Genomic DNA, 19901 nt, shown 5'->3' with positions numbered 1-19901 from the left:
AAATATCATAGATTAGTAAAAATAACTCACTCCTAACAAGAAAATGTAACCATTTTTGACCTCGAGACCCGAATAATCCCTACCCACCCCCATATTGCAAACGCAGACGCGGCATATGAGAGACCGGTGGGTATGAAGTCCCATCTTGCTTGCAAATTAGTAGTATATCGATGCTTGCAACCATTTTTGAGAATTGAAATAGTTGCGTAAAAAAGTTTTGCCACGTCTCCGTGCTAAATGTCCCTAAAATATTTGAAATAATTATTTATTTATTATGTAAATTACGCAGTATTAGTTATTTATTCGTTAATTTTCTCTAAAAAAGTTTTTATTTGTCAAGAATTCAAATAAGAACTTACTAATAAGCCGTTTGTAGCTTCATTCAATTTCAAGGCGGCAAAGTATCTTTATAATCTATGATTATTAACAACGGACGTGATTACGCATAATGCGTGCGCATTTTAATTGGGAATACCTATGCACATTTTAATTTTATTATTTTAAATCACTTATCACTTCGTTTTAACATAGTAAAAAACATAAACAATATTATTTGAGTTTAATATATTTTTAAAAAATATTTAAACTATCAATAAAATTTGACACGTTTGAATGCCGCCAATTTTCGCGCTCTTTGTATGACGTCACGAAGCGGATTTTGTGTTGTTAACTATATGCACGTTAAGTTATTATTTAAGGTTTTCAAGTTTCATCGCTATTTACATTTTGGGAAAGGCTAAATAACCACTTTATAGATATTTCCTAGAATTATTGTGCAAAAACATTACTATAAACAAATTACATTGTGATTTTTGCTGTTCCAAAAGATGCGAAAATACGAAAAAAGTGGTGCAAAATTATAGAAAACAGATAAAGTATGTCCAAAATCGCATCAAGATTTGAATTTCCTGTAACAAACAATAATTTTAGGTAAATAATTTTAAAACATTGCATTGATCACCTCCTTTGTTAGGTACTTATCAACTTCTACATCAGACACTATCATTTGAAACACAAAATGCATTAAAATCTATTACAATATTATAAAGATAGTGAATGTTAACAACATTTAAGTTATAATCAGTTAAATATTTCTGAATTAACCTATGCATAAAAACCTGTTTATCCATTTTTGCATATTTTTGATAAATGGTACGATTGTATTTTGACAAAACTTCTTTCCATCAGTATTCCTGATTAATCCTAATAATACTATATAGTAAAATGGCACTAGGTAATAAAAACACTTTAGGAATATAAATATTTTTTTTCTCTCAAACATTATGAATATCTACGCCGATAAACATCGTAATTCGTAACACGTTGTGTAACGTCATGTTGCGATTCCACCAATGGCAATGCGTTTTGCAAATTTCAAATTTTTGCTCGCATAATTTACAATTTTTGATAAAAGTTTTAATCAATTTAATACGATATAAATAAAAAATAATTGTTTAGATGTCATTTCTGGACCATAAAGTACCGAGGAAAAAATAACAAGAAAATCTAAATCACATGCATATTCCCTATTGGCAACGCAAGGAATTAATTCTAAAACGGAACTGTAATAACTTGATTGTGAACTCGTATTAGAAGTTTTCAATCGCGTGCAATAAACATAGATTAGTAAAGATCACTACTATAACTAGAATAATAATACACACTTCTAACAAGAATAATAATAGTTTAAAAACTAAAAACCACGCTAAAATCGCAAAAGGAAAATCGTTAATCCTGATTTCTGTCGATCCTAATGAGGAGAATGGGATAAAATTATTAAAATCGTGTATTGACATCCGTTCCTGATAATTGTTCAAAATTTTAAATTAATCGGACCGTTCAAAGTGTGTAAAAATCGAGCTCAAAGATTCCGTTACATACATACATACAACCCAAGCTAATAAAAGTGTGGTAAAAATGTCTTGAAAATTGAAATAGTTGCGTAAAAAAGTTTTGCCACGTCTCCGTGCTAAATGCCCCAAAAATTATGAAATAGTTATTTATTTATTATGTAAATTACGGAGTATTAGTTATTTATGCGTAAATTTTATTATTCTTATTCTTCAAAATTATTCTTGAGAAATGAAAAAAAAATTGTCAAAAATTAAAAAAAAGAAATTACAAATCAGCCGTTTGTGGCTCCATTCGATTTTAAGGCGGCGAACTGTCTTTACTAATCTATGGCAATAAATTAAAAAATAAATAACAACTCTTTATTCCCACTTCAATTTCTATTTTAATGAAAAAAAATGCAATCCATGTATTATTTATTAGACGACTGTAAATAATTATGATGTCAATTTTATTATTATTTGCAAAAAAATACTACCATTGATTTTTCAAACGCTCCAAAAGAAATATAACTTTAAAATACTCAAGGTAAAACAATTTTAAACTAGCCTGGCTTTATACTTAAATACTATGCGCTAATATAGACAAATAAAACATACTATTCTCTATGGTTCAGAGCGTTTTCCTATTGGCTAACATTTCTCCTTGTTTTGCTTTGCCAATATGGCGCTGCTAGTGTTATGAGATGACAACATCGCAGTTTGTGCCCTATTTGTCATTATTAATGTTACAATCAACATTAAATATCTACCTCTCGAGTTCAAAGAAATTCTGTAATTGTAATGTAAGTTGTTACAAAGTGGGATAGGAGTTTTCGTTGGATCATACATTTGAATGCGTCTGTGAGAAAAGTACCTAGCTACTGTAAAAATGGCGGGTGTGTTATCTTTATGGGTTGTGTTTTCATTGCAATAGGAATCGGGAGAAAGTCGATAAATGATTTTCGTGTGAAGGTATTACATTTTGTGATAGTTATTAATGTGAAAAACGTTTTGAAGAGAGTCATGTGGTTTTTGTTATTTTGACATTCGAAAGGGTGATTGATTTGGCGAGACGGTACAGGTGTCATCGTTTTTGATGAAATTATCAGCATGGCGCGCTGGGGCAGAGGCCGTGGTGGCAGCGTGGCTGTGCCGTTGGACAGTGCCCTGTTTAGAGAAAACAGCAATTGCCCGACCGCGGCCCGATCCGCAGGTACTGTGGGCAAATGGGGTATTACGAGCTTCACATCGATCAGAAGTGCTCCTTACGGTAAATATCTACAAAACTATCTTGTTTGACCTTGAATTGAAGTATGAATGTATATTTTCATATTTACCTTAAGTTTATCTTTAATAAATATAAGAAAACTGCTTCTATAGAAGGTGAAAGTACGTATTTTTGTACCAAACAAATGTACGGTTTCAACTACAATAACTGTTTATTTTAAAACATTGTTGATATCTTATTTGCGTCCTAGTGTTATTAATTATTTTATTTCAATGTGTATATTTAATTTCAGCATATCAAAACAATGTTAAAAAGCCAGTTCAAGATCAAAATAGTCCATTGACAGTACCTGCAGTTGAAACTGAACAACCCCCACCCAAACCCAAAAAATTTTTTAAGTCTCGCAATGCTGAGCCATATCCACCAGTACCGCAAATAACATATGCTCCTCCAGTACCTGCTGCACCACTTTCACCAGAACATCCGTCTAGTGCTAAAGAAAAAAAGACTAATAAAAGGAGCAGGGTCTATAATAGAGATTCATCATCACCTGAACTACCAAGACGTAACTCAGAAAAGGGAAAAGCAAAAAAGGGTTATGTGCCTACAAAAGCAGCTAAAAAAGAAGATCCATATGCTGAAAATTCACAGCCACCTAATAAACGATACCTCGTGCGTAATCGTGACAAAGTCATTAATTATGCTGAAGATGGCAGTAATAGCCCAATTCCGGACTTTGCAAGATATGAGGCAACTCCTCCTAAAGTACCTACACCGAAAGCTAGTCCACTGGTTACTTGTCCATCGCCCCCAAAAACTGAGGTGGTGAGTCCGTCAACGAGTAAGGACACAAATGAAGAACGCAAACCTCCTCCAATTGTACTAAGAATATCCAAAGGAACATCCAGGATTGTAAGCACAGACTCAAATGAAGGTTTTACATCTCCTGGTTCGGACAGACATTCATCTATGGACACACATTTTGATTTAGGAAATGAACACAAAAAGAGCCCATCAGTAGAAACAATATGTTCCCCTAAACATGAGGGTCTCAAAATTACTATCAAATGTGCAGGTATCGGCCAGGAAACTAAAAAGGAGAAGAAAAAAGATAAAAAAGATGGTCATAAATCCCATAAACGTCATCACAAAAATGTTGATGAAGATTCTGCTAAAAGAGCTAGCTCTCCAGTACCTGGTTCTGATACATATGATCTCTACAAGACTTTAGCGTCTCCACTATCTGAAACTGAAAAGGAGTCTAAGAGTAAAAATGTGGAAGTTACAGAACCAAAACTATCAAAATCGGAGTCTGCTGAAAAGAAAGCTGTGGTCAAATCTCCCTCATCAGATAAACCACTCAAAGAACCGCAACCAGAACCTAAACCGCCCGAAAGTACTACGGGAAGATCCAGGAGAAACAGACCAAATATAAATTACAGTGAAAATGATGACTACTTGGATGCCATAACATCTAAGGTAAGCAAAGCTGTTACAAAGACAGTGAGTGATGTTAAAAGAGAAACCAGAGAAACCAGAAAAGGGAGGAGAAAAATTGAAGCAGCTTTGGAAACTGCTACAAATGAGGCACCGGCTGAGGTTCATCCAGGAGCAGAAGTTGATGAATCACACGTAGAGCCCAATGACTTAAGTAATGTAAAATCTCATGCTGCTGACAGCAGCAAAGCTGAAGTAATCACTCAAAAGAGCAAGAGCCATAAAAAACAGAAAAATAAGCGAAAGCATTCCATCGCTGAAGAAGTTCCAGTCACTCAAGAAACAGTTGAGGCAGAGCAACCAAATACTGAGAGTGATATTGCATCTCAGGAAGAACAAGAAGATGGGTTGAGTCAAGTGCAGGACACAAATGAGACCCCGATGCAAACAAATACTCCATCATCGGATTCAGCTTACAATAGCTGCCATAATGAGTATTCTGAAGAAGAATCACAAAAGAGCCAGCAAGATGAGGTGTTCAAGTCACCCCATAATGTTGGTGATTCTGAAGAGCAAGTTGAAGATAAACCAAGTGTAAAGCTGGTTATAACCAAGAAGAAGGGATCAATATTCAAGAGCAAGTCCTTGATGAATGACAATCCCTCTCCACTTCCAGCTAGAAAAAGACGACACCTTTACAGACATGAATGGGCAAATGATGTAAGTAACTTGTCATGTGTATAGCTTTAAAAATATTTTGAAGTTGGTAGAACCCTTTGTGGTTTGACTCCGGCAGCGGCACCGCCACACTTATTTCTACCTAATACAGTAGTGTTAGGTCCTGCTGTGTTCCGTCTTGAAGGGTGTGATAAGGGAGACAGACTTTTCTGAGGCATTCCAGCTTAGTCCTCAATGGTAGTGGCGCATCTGTGGCCGACCTCAGATAGGGATATCTAATCCTATCTGGGGTTTCTTACAGATGTCCATGGGCGGCACTTACCATCAGGTGGACTGCATGCTTGTCTGCTACTCCTATATTATAAATAAAAATTAAACTGGAAAGATTGAACTTTGTGTATGAAAACATTGTGCTTGTAATGATACTAAAATGCCCTAATAGCAAGCGGTATTCATATTAAATAAAACATGTTCTTACTTATCCCGTAATTACTTATCACAGCAATCCTGATCAATCTTCAGTCACCCATGGCCATCCATACAGTGACTACATAATATTAGATATGCAGACATTTTACCTATACTTTTGTTTAAGTAATGTAAAGGTAAATTAAATATCAGTTGCAAAAATACATAAGATTAATTTTATTGTCATTCTTACAAATATGAGTACAGCTTGAGTTGATTATCCTATATGTTAAACAGTATATTGTACTTATGTGATTGAATATAAAAAAGGTAGAAACTTGCAAAATTTATAAAATTATCAGCACTCATTTAAAAAACTAGTTGCTCAGTATCAATCTCAATTTGTCTCGCAGAAAGGTAATGAAACACCAAGACCTGAGCCAGCTGAAGCCAGTAATGCAGATACACAAGTAGCGGAACAGCTCACTAGAGTTACTAGATACAAACCACCGGATCCTGTCATGGATGATCTAGACTCTTCTCAAGCTGTAAAGGCCTATACAAGTGTCAAATGCGCTAAGGAATCTAAGAAGGTAAAGCATATTAAATCTATGTTTCTTATTTTCACGTGATGGTATATAGTCACTATCTGTGACCAAATCCATATTACACAGATTTTTCTTGAAGATGATCTCAAATGCATTTTCACATCTTGTCTTATATGTAGGTCCTCTGAAATATGAAATTTCCCGGTCAACACACTGATTTTACGGCCTTTCGTTGTTAGTAATGAAACCCTTAGGTATGCTTCTTCCTAGTGACTTATTGGACTTTGTAGTTCGAAGATCCATTTACATCTGTACACCAAAATTCATTGCCACCCCATGTTTTTAGTGTCAAGTGTGTAGTTGATAGTAATTATTAATGAAATATAACATTTTGAGTAAACCTACTCAGATTAATATTCACAGTGATATTCTCAAAGTGATCCTATATGCAAAATGATTCTGATTCTGATCACATAACAATTAGACTTCACTTCGTGACATAAACGATGAATGTGTATTGCATAATATACTGTAATATTTAAAAGGAATTTCATATTTTTACAGTACTATACAGTTGTACGGAATGTCAAGAAAGCTCATCAAATTCAAGAGTTTGGAGAGTTTCAAGAATTTAATGATGATGTTGAGTATCTGCTAGATGCACTTCAGGTAAGAACTTTCAAGAACAGTTTTAACAAAATCATTCAATTTTGACTTACTGGTATTATTATGACTCCCGATCTCACAATGTGAGAGATCAGTCACCTGTATGTCACACACACAATAGTTTCTGACTTCAATTCCTGGCGAGACAGATGATGAATTTAGATTTCTGCTCCAGGTTTACCTGTTTGTGTATTAATTTTTGTCTATTAACAGAGAAAAATTTCTAATACTGGCTTTAAATGAATTAAGTTAGCATTAATTTTTCAATGTTAAACATTTTAGATTTTTTTAGATTCACACATGTAACATTGAATATATTTTACAGGGCAACAATCCCATATCAACACGTTGCTTGTCTGCGATTACACTGGCCACCAAATGTACAGCGCCCGCATTTAGAATGCATTTAAGGGCACATGGCACTGTGCAGAAATTTTTCAGTGCATTGAATGATGCAACAAATGATCAGGTAGGTTTACTGTTTGAATAATATTTATAATTATAAACCAAACTATTTCTACTATTTTGGAATATATTTTTTAATAGTATTGTTAAGCTCTGTGTTCTGGTTTGGAGGGGGGTGGTAAGGGAGACATACATTCTGGGGCAGTCCAGCTTAGTCCTCAGGGATGGCGGCGCGTCTGTGGCCGACCTCAGGTATTAATATCTAATCCTACCTGGGGTTGGTCACAGATGTCCATGGGCAGCAGTAGCCACTTACTTTCAGGTGGACTGAATGCTCGTCTCCTACTTCTATATTATAAAAAAAACCTTTCTTCTTGTGATAAAGTTTACATAACAAGTATACTTTGATATTGCGTAAGCAATGGAGGAAAAAATAACAAAAAAAAACTGTACTACTATTATTATAATAATGCTCGGCGAAGTATGCATCAAGGTCATTGATTCTAGTCGAGACTTTAACATGAATTACTATGTATCTAGATCTTGTTGTTGTTTGTTATCTGTGCAGTCTAATGACCCATTGACTCTTGCAATCAAAGATACAACAATACATTGTTTTAAAACTTACTGTTTACAAATGGACTACACTGTATTTTGTTGTTAATTGTTAATCATTTTCATATCATTTACTTTACAGAGTCTAGGGTTGTGTACCGCTACTGTGATGTTTGTTCTATCTCAAGACCGATTGAATATGGATCTGGACAGAGAGTCGTTAGAGTTAATGTTAAATTTATTGGAATCTGATGCATCACACAAGTAAGTATATTTTAAAGATCAGTTTAATTCTTAATTCTATATTATGGAAAGGAGCTAGTTTCATATATTTTTTGTGCATTTAACAGAAATGCCCTTGACGACTGTGGTTTGACGACGACACAACTAACCAAAACGCAAGAAAGAGTGCGAGAGTTATGCGCCGAAATAAAGAGTCAAGGAAAAGCCACTCATCTGGATTTAGATAATATTACTGTAAGTATAAGGAACTTTTTTCCCTATATTTTATTTTTCAGTACTTTCAGCTTGTTATAATCGATTCGGCTATTTTTAAGAATTTTATTGTACAGACAAACAATATATGAAATGGATGAATACAAGCTATAATAGCTTACCTGGTGGTATTTGAATAACAGATAATAACCTTATTTTATTTGTAAAGATATAATAATAATTAATTTATATGGAATCTGACCACCATAATTATCCTGTCTCTTAAATGAGTTATGTAATGCAAGATATATTTTGTTGTTCATAATACAAAGAATATAATATACCATTTGGATACAAATTATACTTTTATGATAATTCGTACTGATCCTTGTAGTAGTTTTAATTTATTTCATTATGACTTCTATGCATTTATTATTTATGTTTTTTTTAACAGGTCGGTCATTTGGCGATGGAAACATTGCTTTCACTAACGTCAAAACGCGCTGGAGAGTGGTTCAAGGAAGAATTGCGGAATTTGGGTGGTGTGGACCACATTGTGAGGACCATACAAGATTGTGCCAGTCGACTTGAATCACCGGCTTGTACCTGGACTGATGGAGAGATTGATGTGCTAAGAAAAGCAGATAGATGTATGCGGGTGCTGGAAAATGTAAGTTGTTAGACAAAATCCGTTTTGTAATACGTACACGTACATAATATTATAACACTACCTGCAATTTGTATAACAATGAATGTGACATTGCAACCCACTGGTCGACTCCATCCAGTCCTACTTAGGTAGCGGTGAGGAGCGGACGTGTCGCAAGCCCATGAATCAAAAATAGGTTGTTTCCTTGAGTGAAAACATAGTGGACCGATTATAGATCAGTGGTAGTAACTTTTTTAGTTACGTCATGTGGAACATGCATGTTTTGGGCATTAAGGCCTTTGCATTTTTTTTGAATATCCGAATTTCGTATTTTTTTTTAATAGCCCATTTTCTTGTTAGGAGTGAGTAATCTTTACTGATCTATGCCTTAATATGAGTTTTTACGATTTTACAAAAATGTTTTTGTATTTGTTTACGTATTTCCCATACACTTCCAATCAATTCTGATACAATCCGCTAGGGGCGCTGATACAACAAAAACGGTAATTTTTATAAAAATGTTAAAACTTATACTAAGTATAACCAATCTATGTTATAAACGTAATCTCTCGTTGAACAGGTGACGCAACAGAACGAAGCGAACCAACAGCACCTGGTGAGCGAGTCGCTGGGCGCGGCGCGCACGCTGGCGGCGCTGCTGCGGCGCTGCGCGGGCGAGGCGCGCGACGGCGCCGCCCGGCCGGCCCTCCGCGCCGCGCTGCTCGACGCCGCGCTGCCCGCTGTCAAGGTGCTGCTCAACTTGTCGCACTCGTTCGGCACCACGGGTATGTGTTTTTCACGAAGCTTTTATTAGCTTGACCTGTATGCAAACTCGGCCTCTCGATCTAGGGGTCCGAGGATCAAATCTCAGGCACGCACCTCTGATTTTTCCAAAGTTATGTGCGTATTAAAAATTAATTGTCCGTTGGTAAACGTTGAAGGAAAACATCGTGAGGAAACCTACATACCTGAGAGATTTATATAAAAAAAAATCTAAGGTATGTGAAGTCTACCAAGGCGCACTTAGCCAGCGCGGTGGATTATGGCCTAATCCTTCTCATTATTAGAGGAGGCCCATGCCCAGCAGTGGGACAGTAATGAGTTGTTGGTGTGTGTGTATGTATGTATGTAACGGAATCTTTGAACTCATTTTTACCCACTTTGAACGGTCCGATTTATTTAAAAATTTCAACATTTATCAAGAACCAATGACAATACACAATTTTAATAATTTTATTCCATTCTGATAAGGAATCAGGATCGTCAGGAATCAGGATTAACAATTTTCCTTGTGCGATTATAGTGTTGTTTTTAGTTTTTAAACTATAATTATTTTTAAGGTTTTTATATCTAAACTGTGGCCCAAAAGCGAATTTGTCTTTAAATGTTCTTTACCAGTTGACTTTAATCGTGAACAAAGATGATTGCGATTATTAACAATATAACATACAATACATTTTTTTAAATAATTTGTCACTATTATTTGTAACTAAGCTAGCCAACTTAGCAGACACTGAATGAGTTATATGGTTAATAGCTAATTAATTTTTTGTGTAATTAGTTATTAGTGTTATTGCAATATGGGAACTCTAAAGTTGTTTCAAGGCAGTTCAAGGACGAGTTAAACAGTCAGATTATCAGATATCACTCTCTATATAATCGAATTATACCTGTAAATGACACAATCAATTTTTGTTTTAAAAATGTACACAATTCTTCTATGTCTAACTTGCATGTATTTACGACTTTGATGCAAAGTTTGCGTATTTCCTACACAAAACCTAAGTGATTGATTTTATATTTCCTAACATAATACTTTGTACACAAAGCTAATAGCTGCATATTAAATATATTATCTACGTGTTTTATTAAAATGTTGTTACATTGTATAAAAATAATGGGTACAAGATAACCAATAAATTACGCATTCTTGTATTATTGCATGAGTATGCAGTCCTGTTATGTAACAATTATCATTTGTTACAGCATCAATTGGAGCACAAGTGGTTGGAGAGCAACCATCTGTAATGGAAATCTGCTTAATCATTCTCAACAATCAAGGCAATTTCATTCCTGACGACAAGAACTTTGAGTTCAGTGTTTGTGTAAGTAATTCTTTGTTAAAATTATATGAAGTGTAATTTTAGAAAGAATTACATTTTAATTTAATATAGTCGAAAAGTTTCGTAGACAATTTTTATTTATGTTTTTCGTATTCCTGTACTTATGATTATAAGTGTGCATTTCGTCCTGAATATAAGTATTAGTAATATAAAATAATGTAAGCCTCAAGTTTTTTTGAGCTTAACTAATTTAATATTATTGTATTGTTTTAGGTTTTGCTGCTGTTAATAAACTTGGTACAAAATAACGAGGCGAACGCCCAAAGGTTACTTAACGTGCGTATCCGTGTAGACAATGAAAATGACATTATATCACGGAGTGTATCTGCTTTGGACCTTATTGTGGACCATTTCTACAAACGCGAGGATCTCGCAAGGTATGCAAACTACAATTTAAATGTTATTTAAAGAAATCTAATAATTTATATGTACTAGTATACAATACGAGTATGTAATAGTACCCATTTTAAGAATATTTTATTGTCAAACCCTATTGTGGATTTTTTTTTATTTAACTGTGACACAACTATAATCACATCTATATTTGCCTTAAAGCAGGAGTATTGCACTGCTTTGGTCTGAAAGGTGTAAAGTATACTTACGTAAAGGGATGCATGTAGTACCTATGATGTTGAAATATATCTGTGATCAATTCAATATAGTATTTTTCTACTTGGAGATGGTAACAGATGTCCATAGTCTGTGATAACCACTTAAAACAGACAATATTCATCAATAGAATTTATTCTATCAACGAGTCTTTGAACTCTTTATATTTCTTACATTACATATTATGATAGATAGTTTACTAAGAAACTTAATATCATTTATTTTAGGCGGGCGGAAGAGAACACGGATGCACTATTAGATGGTGAAAAAGAATCGGACAGTGAAAATGATAAGAAGAAACAACAGGACGATATCGATGAAACTGTAGCTAAATGTAAGTTTTCACCTAGTACTTTGTTACAATATATGTGTTATAGTCAAAGTCCGATACACAGTCTCTTCGCGGAAGGACTGGTTTATCCTAGGTTTGGCCAAAGCCATCAGGCAATCCCCGAAATACATTTCAATTTCGCCCTTTGCCTGAAGTATTTTTAGTCAAACCCAGGAGCTCCTAACTTTTCAGTCAAACGTCGAAAGTAAATTATTCTGTTTCGGTTTTGGCCTAGTCAATCCTAGAAGCGACTGCAAAACTCGGTCAAACGTTGATCTGAACATGTTTAAACAGGTTCATAATGTCTCTCGCGGTGTTCCGACCGATTGTTTTGTCATTTCATGTTCGTTCATTGAGCGTGCGGGCGTGTAATTGTGTAAAATTGAAGATGAGTGAGGTTAGGTTAGGTTAGGTTAGGTTAGGTTTTTTTAAATTATTAAAACAATAAACATCAAAATTTTAAAAATGTTATTTTTTTATACCTAATCTTACAAACTAACCTCCGTATATTCCAAAGCATTTATTTATTTATTTTATACTTTATTGCACATCGTACAAAAGGTGGGCCTAATGCCACACGGCATTCTCTCAAAGCATCTCAAATATAAAAGTGAAAATCACGTAAGCTGACCAATCAGGTGTCAGAACTGGCAGAGTTAAGCGGTTCTTAAGACTTGAAAGCTGCTTAAATGATAAAATGCTTCCAAATATACGAAGATAAGACACTTCATACCTATATCGGAGATTGACTCGTCAAACCCCGATTTAATAAAATTGTGTTTTGACGTTTGCCTGACCAAATTAGTCTCTCCCAGGTTTGACGAAAATTGTTTAGTCAAAGGCCGAAAATTTACATTTGTTTGGGCTTTGACTAAGTCATTCAGTCTGACCTGAGGATTGACCAGTCCAACCTAGGAGCGCCGGAGCTTCGGAGTTTGCCTATAACATATGCACCACATGACGGTATCAAGTGTCTTAGTATTTTTTCGTGAAAGTGTTGCTGTGATTGTATGTTTATGTATTAATCGACCTACTCACATGATACACAAGATTATATGTAATCTGTTCTTTATCTTGTATTATTTCCCTTTTGTGTTGGTTCTGGATACAAAATATCCTTACAAAATTAACTAACGTCTTAAAAAATGTTAAATAGAATAATATAAATGGAGTAGTATTGTAATGTTGCCTTGGGTAGACAAATATTCTTTACTTGTGAATTTTATTTGAATGTATGAAAAGTTAAGAAATTGTTAGTCATTATTTAAGGCTCAATTTAACTTAAGGCTAGAAAAATATATACAGCAGCTTAATACAAAACCTTCTCGTTTTCGAAGTTAGTTAAAAATGAATAGGCAATAAGTACTTCGAAGGTGGTAGAACCCTTTATGATTCGACTCCAGCGGCACCATCGCCACACCTATTTCTTCCTCATAACAGCAGTGTTAAACGCTGCTGTGTTCTGGTTTGAATGGTGTGGTAAGGGAGACATACTTTTCCGAGGCGTTCCAGCTTAGTCCTCAGGGATAGCGGCGCATCGGTGACAGATAGGAATATCTAATCCTATCTGAGATTGATTATAGATTGGGCGGCAGTAGCCACTTACTATCAGGTGGAATGCACGCTCGTCTGCTACTCCTATATTATAAATAATAATAATAATATAACCATTGATAAGTATAGATATCTCACCGCCTTGTAATTGAAGGAAGCCATTAAATGGCTTAAACGGCTGACAATTCTGTCAGCCATTTATTGGATGTCATGGTGTAATTTACGCGGAACAATGCTGACATGCGCAGTTAAGACACGAAATCGAAGAAAATGTGCGAAGAAATATCGTTTCATTCATAAATGATTTAAAAACTACATTTTTTAAGCACGAAAATAGATGACAGCGACAATTTCAATTGTCAAAACTGGTTACATTACGTTAGGATCTTTACGTTTACATTACGTTACAATCTTTAGTAACCTATGACAATATTAATAATATATGATTGTGTTTGCAGTGCTGGCGCGCGCGGGCACCCACATGGAGCACACGATGGTGGGCGCGTACACGGCGCTGCTGCTCGGCCACTCGGCCGTGTGCGGCGCGCCGCTGCACCGCGCCGTGCGCGCGCGCGTGCCGCACTACGCGCCGCTGCTGCCCACGCTGCGCAAGTACTACACCTTCCTGTCGCTGACGGCCAGCGTGAGTGCACACTATATGATAACTACTAGCTTAAGGTCGTTTGTCCACCGCCACCGTTAGCGGGCCGATACCGATAATTAATGACGGCGCGCAAGTAGCGTATATACATTTACTATAGCCGCTTGTCCACCGCCCGTCCGTCACCCGAACATCGTCATCCTGGCCACCGATATTTCGAGCAGATCGGCGTGATCGGCGGCACTGAGATTTTGACGGGCCGATTGCCGGCAATATAAAACATGTTAGAACTTGTCCATACACTGCCGTCAGACGCCTGACAGCTGGAACAAAATAAACCGCCGATATCGGTCGCAGTGGATCTAAGGCGTACGCTAAAACGGACGTAAGTGCGCGCTTACGTGCTTTTATTAAATAATATAGTATGAGCAACGCTTATTGGCGTGCGTGCGTGTGACGGGCTTCAACAAGCACAACAGGTAGCGGCGTCCGCTGCCATACTGTCTCCAAATCAGTTCAGTGCAGTTACTGTGTACTGAGGGTCGCACATGGTAAGCGCCCATAGCGAGTACCATGCAAGTTTTAGCGTACGCCTTTAATAAGTGGTAAGGATCGCGATCATAAGATTTTAAGCCGAAGAACCAAAAAATCTCATGTCCATGAGTTTGTCATAATATTTTTAGGGACATACAGAATCTACCAACCTATTTTGTCTATATGGTTAATAACAACTATAAGCTTAACGCTAAGCTTACATTAGAAGATCTGTAACCAGTTGTGTAATAGAATAATAATTTTATGGTGGTAGTACCCATTGTGGTTCGACTCCGGCGGCATCACCGCCACACCTATTTCTGTCTAATAACAGCAGTGTTAGGAGCTGCTGTGTTTCGTTTTGAAGGGTGTGGAAAGGGAGACATACTTTTCCGAGGCGTTCCAGCTTAGTCCTCAGGGGTAGCGGCGCGTCTGTGGCCGACATCTGGTAGGAATATCTAATCCTATCTGGGGTTGATTACAGATGTCCATGGGCGACAGTAGCTACTTACCATCAGGTGGACTACATGCTCATCTGCTACTCCTATATTATAAAAAAAAAATAGAATTACAATGAAAATACAGTAATTTAAATCCAGTGTGTAATAAGCACTCGTAGTAAAGCAACGCAATGGCATTTCCAGGGGGAGTCGGCGATAGTGGCGCACGTGAAGGCGACGCACCGCATAATCCAGTTCATGGAGGCCAGCGACAAGGAAGACTCCGAGGCCGCGGCACCCCCCGCCCCCGCTATACCACCCGCGGCTCCCGCTCCCGCGCCCTACTCCGTCAACGCCTTCAGCCGGTACTACCAGACCTCGCCCTCCGACGTGCCCCAGGACATGTCGCTCAGTAACCTCAACTACAGCATGAACTACAGCTCCTCCAGCTCCGACAGGATATCCTCCTCCATGGAGGTCGATAGCTACCATTGAATCGTTTGAATCCTGTTGGGTAACGACAAACGAAGCGCATCGGTATCCTTGTTTTTGTAGTGTTCTCGCTAACATTGATGTTGCCGGGGAGCTGCTCCGGTTTTGAGTATAGATGAAATAGATTCCAGTTTCTCAGTAAACCGACATAGTTGTAGCGATTAGCGAATAAAATTCAGTGTTTTAATACATTTTAAGTCCTAAATAATAGTCAGTTCTAAAATTCGTTTTTTGAAGTAATATATGTATTAGCAGCTCCCAACCTACTTGTTCTCGATCGATAGACTTGTATATAGTTACATATTGTGCAATGGACGCGATCCTTGTATATTCATCCTGTAAGACGAGACGCATGCCATTTCAGTAGATAAATTAATTTTCGATAGGTGGTTGTTTTGTTACACGCGGTTATAATACCTCATCTCTTTGTAATGATACTTCTTCCTTCTCTAAATCATTTTTGTAAATATAGTTTGTCATTGTTAAGAAGTAGATAGTCGCATTATTCATTAATATGGGTTATGACATCTTAATTAAATTGAGATATTTCGAGTTTAAGCCATGTAAGTGGCAATACAAAAGTGCAAAAATAGTCGAATAAGTGTATTATAGATATTTACTTTATGTGAACATTGTGTCTGCACTTTTTTTGTATCATAGCGTTTCAAAGGGGTTGAAAATTACCGAGTATTGTTTTAAAGAGGCACAATTCTTATTGTAAATAAATTATAGCTAGTGTTAATAGTTTGGTCTGTTGAGTTAAAAGTAGTATAGTCAAGGTTTATTGTATCCAAATACATGAGATATGCTATTCAGATTTAGATTCAGATTATTTATTTGCTAGATTTATTGACCTAGTAAGAAATGGATGTCAAGTTTCGCAAAGAGAACAATTGCGCCGATTTAGAATCTCATGAAATTCACTACTAAAATGTCCATAGAAAACAAACTGTCGTAGATGATTCGCATGAAGCTACTATCAGTTTGTTTAACAGGACAATAGTTGTTGACATTAAAACTACATAAACGACGTATCCCTTAATTTCGTTTTCTTTGTGTTTAGTTAACACCATGAAAGAATAATTAATTTATATATTTTACATGTTTCAGATCGTTACAATCTTTTATAGTTTAAACTTGTATTTGTGGAATCGTATATCTGAATTTAATTCGGTTTAAGCCTATATTTTTCATAAACGTTATTACCAAAAACAATAACAATAATGACTTTGTCTGTTCTTCATGAAAAGGACCACGACAACGCCATATTGGTTTTGTCTTTAATTTAGTTCGGACGGTTGAATGCGGACGCGAAATCCATTTTTAGTAGTTCAATAGCTAGAATACATGATTACAATAGGTGTTACAAAGCATTATGTGTAGCATCATTATATTCGCTAATTTGTTGCCATGCAAATGCTACATTTTTAAAATTAAAACTACTTTACATTACTTAAAGATATTATATTTAATGCACAACTATTTCGATAACTAATATAATAATACATTCATTGTAATAATATTGGTAACATTAATTGGATTAAATATTTGTTGTTGTCCTCATTACAATTTCATAATAAAACTAAAGTCAACCATATTCTTAAATGATATATGTCTCATGTGAATTAATGTGTTGTATTTAAATGTCATCAAATCAGAAAATCAATAAAAAAGTAGTGAAATAACTAATTAAACTGTTTTTTTCTTATATAGTACATAATATGATTCGTTTTCAATGTCTTTAATATTTAAAATTTTATCAGGTCATTATAAATTCTTATACACATATAATAGCAGTTGATTAATAAAATGTGAGTGTTTACTGTCTAGTACTACAAATACTACCAATAAACAAATTGTTAGATGTTGTGAATTTGTTGTAATATATTTTTAGGAATGCGGCTACTTCAGAAATGTAATAGCAGAATAGTAATGTGTTCTTTGAGCAAAAAGCTTGCGGACACTCGAGGAACAGGTCTGATCATAGTACGTACAGAACGTACTAGGTATACGTAGCGCATACGGTTGTATAAATGTTTGTTTCAAGTGTTCTTCATCCTTTCTTATTGAATACCTGGAAGTAGAATTTTATTAATATAACATATTTATGTATGACTGAACTCGCATTTCAACAAGGAAACTTATTTAAACCTTCATACTTAATGATTTTAATAAGTTCGTACGAATTATTTCTTTTATCTTTCAGACTTGGTTGGACGTTTAGGCAAGTGACTTATAAATTTATTCTATTGTTTTTTTTTCTATCAAAAATACAAAAATGTAAGACCAAATTGATGTTTTTGGATGACGACTTCCAATAAACTACTATCAAATGTTAAAACAAAATGTACAAATACTAACATGTCGTTAGTTGTTGGTAACAGAGAGAATGATTATATGCTTAAATATTAATAAATAGGGTTGTCTATAATGTTGGACTTTTAATGATTAGCTTTTAGGGACTAATATTATGGGTTTGTTTCATGTTAATTTTATATTAGTTCATACTTATAAAAGACTTGGAAATCTGACTGATCATTATTTTACAAATTCCAATGTTTACATTTCAATATTTCTCAAATTTGTCTCTCTATAAATTGGTATAATAAAAACAAATAATAGCCACACGTTAAAAATTGGTGATTTGAAATTACTAAGGCCCCTTCGTCAGTCGTAGTTAATATATAATATTGTTAATCGATAAAGAATAGTCGAACATAAATATATAATTTGCATGTAGCATTATTATATTTACAAAATTAAACATTAAAGATAATATAAGCAATACCAATTTTTATTGGGATTTTACATACAAGAAGATCCTAATGTGGTGTTAAAACGATTAAAGTGTCCTTTCGATCTACGTTGTAAATAATTGAAATTGCTCTATAATGTTATTTTTGTGTAGGTGTATTTATTGCAGAAATTCGATTTTATTGTATTCATTTTAGGGCGTACGCTAAAACTTGGGGAGTGCACGGAGCGGGTGCCCGCTATATGGTCTGAGACCCGACGCGGGCGTCCATCGCGTGTAATCTGTATGTAGTGGCGATGATCAATTGATTAAGGGTTGGTACATATCTGACGGAAAATGCGTCACGTATTATCGGTTGCGTTACGTCAGAACAGAACGTTTCACAACTAACCGATGATGCGTTAGTGCGTCGAGCATGCAGCGTCTGATATGCTCGACGCATTTTTCATCAGGTATGTACCGACTCTTAAAGAAACAGTATGTGAGCGGGTGCCTATCGAGTGTGAACGCTATACGCTCTCCGCTCGTAAAACCCCTATTGAACGCGGTAATGGCCCTGCTCATACTATTTTTCAATACAGACACGCGAGCGTGCATCCGCGCCAGTTTTAGCGGACGCCCTTATTGCTATAGAAACCCAAACCAAAAAGTGACAAATACCAAATTCTTTGAAAAATAGTATTTTTGAGCTGAATGTATTTCTCACTATAATTTCAGAAACTTTTCAAAATTCGTGTGCATCTAATTAGAGTATGTTATCAAAATCTTTACTTTTCACACTTGTGGCTGTTAAATATAATAAAGTGTTTTAAATATCATAATAGCAAAATTTCAGGTAAATAAAGTATCTCTCCTGATGAAACAATTGAGATTTCACTTTTTCCGATTTCTTAATGTGCTAATTTAAAAGTCAAATAAACTGTAAATCTTTTCGTCACTTTGAACTCGTAACGAGGATGCGAAGAGCTATTGGCAGTATATAATAATTTTCGAGACAGCTTTACTTATTTTCTAAGAATTAATATTTCAGTTACATTGTTATCTAGTATCTTTTATTGCACTAAGTACTATATACCTATTTTATAAATATTTTAGCCACTGACTTGGGATTTATCGTTTTATATTTCTAGAAAATACTTTAAATATCTTTTTGTGTACAGTTATAAGATTCTTATTGCCTAAATTATATGAACGTAATTTATTGACCCTATAGGTGTATTATATATAATCTTAGCTCTATATGCATTTCGTTATAAATCACTTTTTATCACACTTGTGTTTTAGAAATATATACATATATATTATTGAGAAAAGAATAATGTGTGGCACTACAGAATTGAATGTGAACTTTTTCGGAATTACTCTTACATTCTTTTAGGGGACGAAATGTTATTTTCGTATTAGTTTTATCTTAGAACAAATTGAAAGAACGTCATTCTGTAGTGTCCTACATTAGTGTTTCGAGTCTATTAATATTATAAAGTTGTTTGAAACTATCACGAGAGTTGGATATCTTGAGAAATTATTATTGTAAATGTAAATGTAACGTGTAATTATGTTATAAAGTATTACGTGTAATTATTAAAAGAAGGACAATTTAAATATTAATTTGTATTATTTC

The 19901-nt window shown here is 35.1% G+C and overlaps 1 protein-coding gene across 2 annotated transcripts; it reads left to right on the top strand.

The window, feature by feature from the left end:
• The first annotated feature begins 2510 nt into the window (after window positions 1–2510).
• wapl (cohesin release factor wings apart-like) lies at window positions 2511–19884 on the top strand. Of its 2 annotated transcripts, XM_073073128.1 has the most exons (15): window positions 2511–2804; window positions 2942–3102; window positions 3353–5217; window positions 5997–6176; window positions 6696–6800; window positions 7123–7266; window positions 7900–8021; window positions 8108–8234; window positions 8647–8862; window positions 9422–9626; window positions 10828–10946; window positions 11178–11341; window positions 11801–11907; window positions 13917–14101; window positions 15238–19884. In XM_073073128.1, exons 2-15 carry the CDS (start codon window positions 2943–2945, stop codon window positions 15526–15528), a joined length of 3990 nt encoding a protein of 1329 aa, XP_072929229.1. In that variant the 5' UTR covers window positions 2511–2804; window position 2942; the 3' UTR covers window positions 15529–19884. The 2 variants fall into 2 exon arrangements, with proteins under 2 accessions (XP_072929229.1, XP_072929228.1); XM_073073127.1 differs by having other exon boundaries at window positions 2511–3102.
• The last annotated feature ends 17 nt before the right edge of the window (window positions 19885–19901 follow it).

This window comes from Epargyreus clarus, unplaced genomic scaffold (assembly GCF_041222505.1).
Source record: "Epargyreus clarus isolate Ecla_fem2 unplaced genomic scaffold, WU_Ecla_fem_2.2 ptg000005l, whole genome shotgun sequence".
NCBI classification, from domain to species: Eukaryota; Metazoa; Arthropoda; class Insecta; order Lepidoptera; family Hesperiidae; genus Epargyreus; species Epargyreus clarus.
This window is presented reverse-complemented; position numbering and strand designations above follow the sequence as displayed.

Coding starts and splice junctions, on each gene's coding strand:
- wapl (XM_073073128.1), top strand. CDS start 2,943: ATGGCGCGCTGGGGCAGAGGCCGTGGTGGCAGCGTGGCTGTGCCGTTG. Junction 8,022..8,107: donor GAATCTGATGCATCACACAA/GTAAGTATATTT, acceptor TGCATTTAACAG/AAATGCCCTTGACGACTGTG. Junction 8,863..9,421: donor GTATGCGGGTGCTGGAAAAT/GTAAGTTGTTAG, acceptor CTCGTTGAACAG/GTGACGCAACAGAACGAAGC.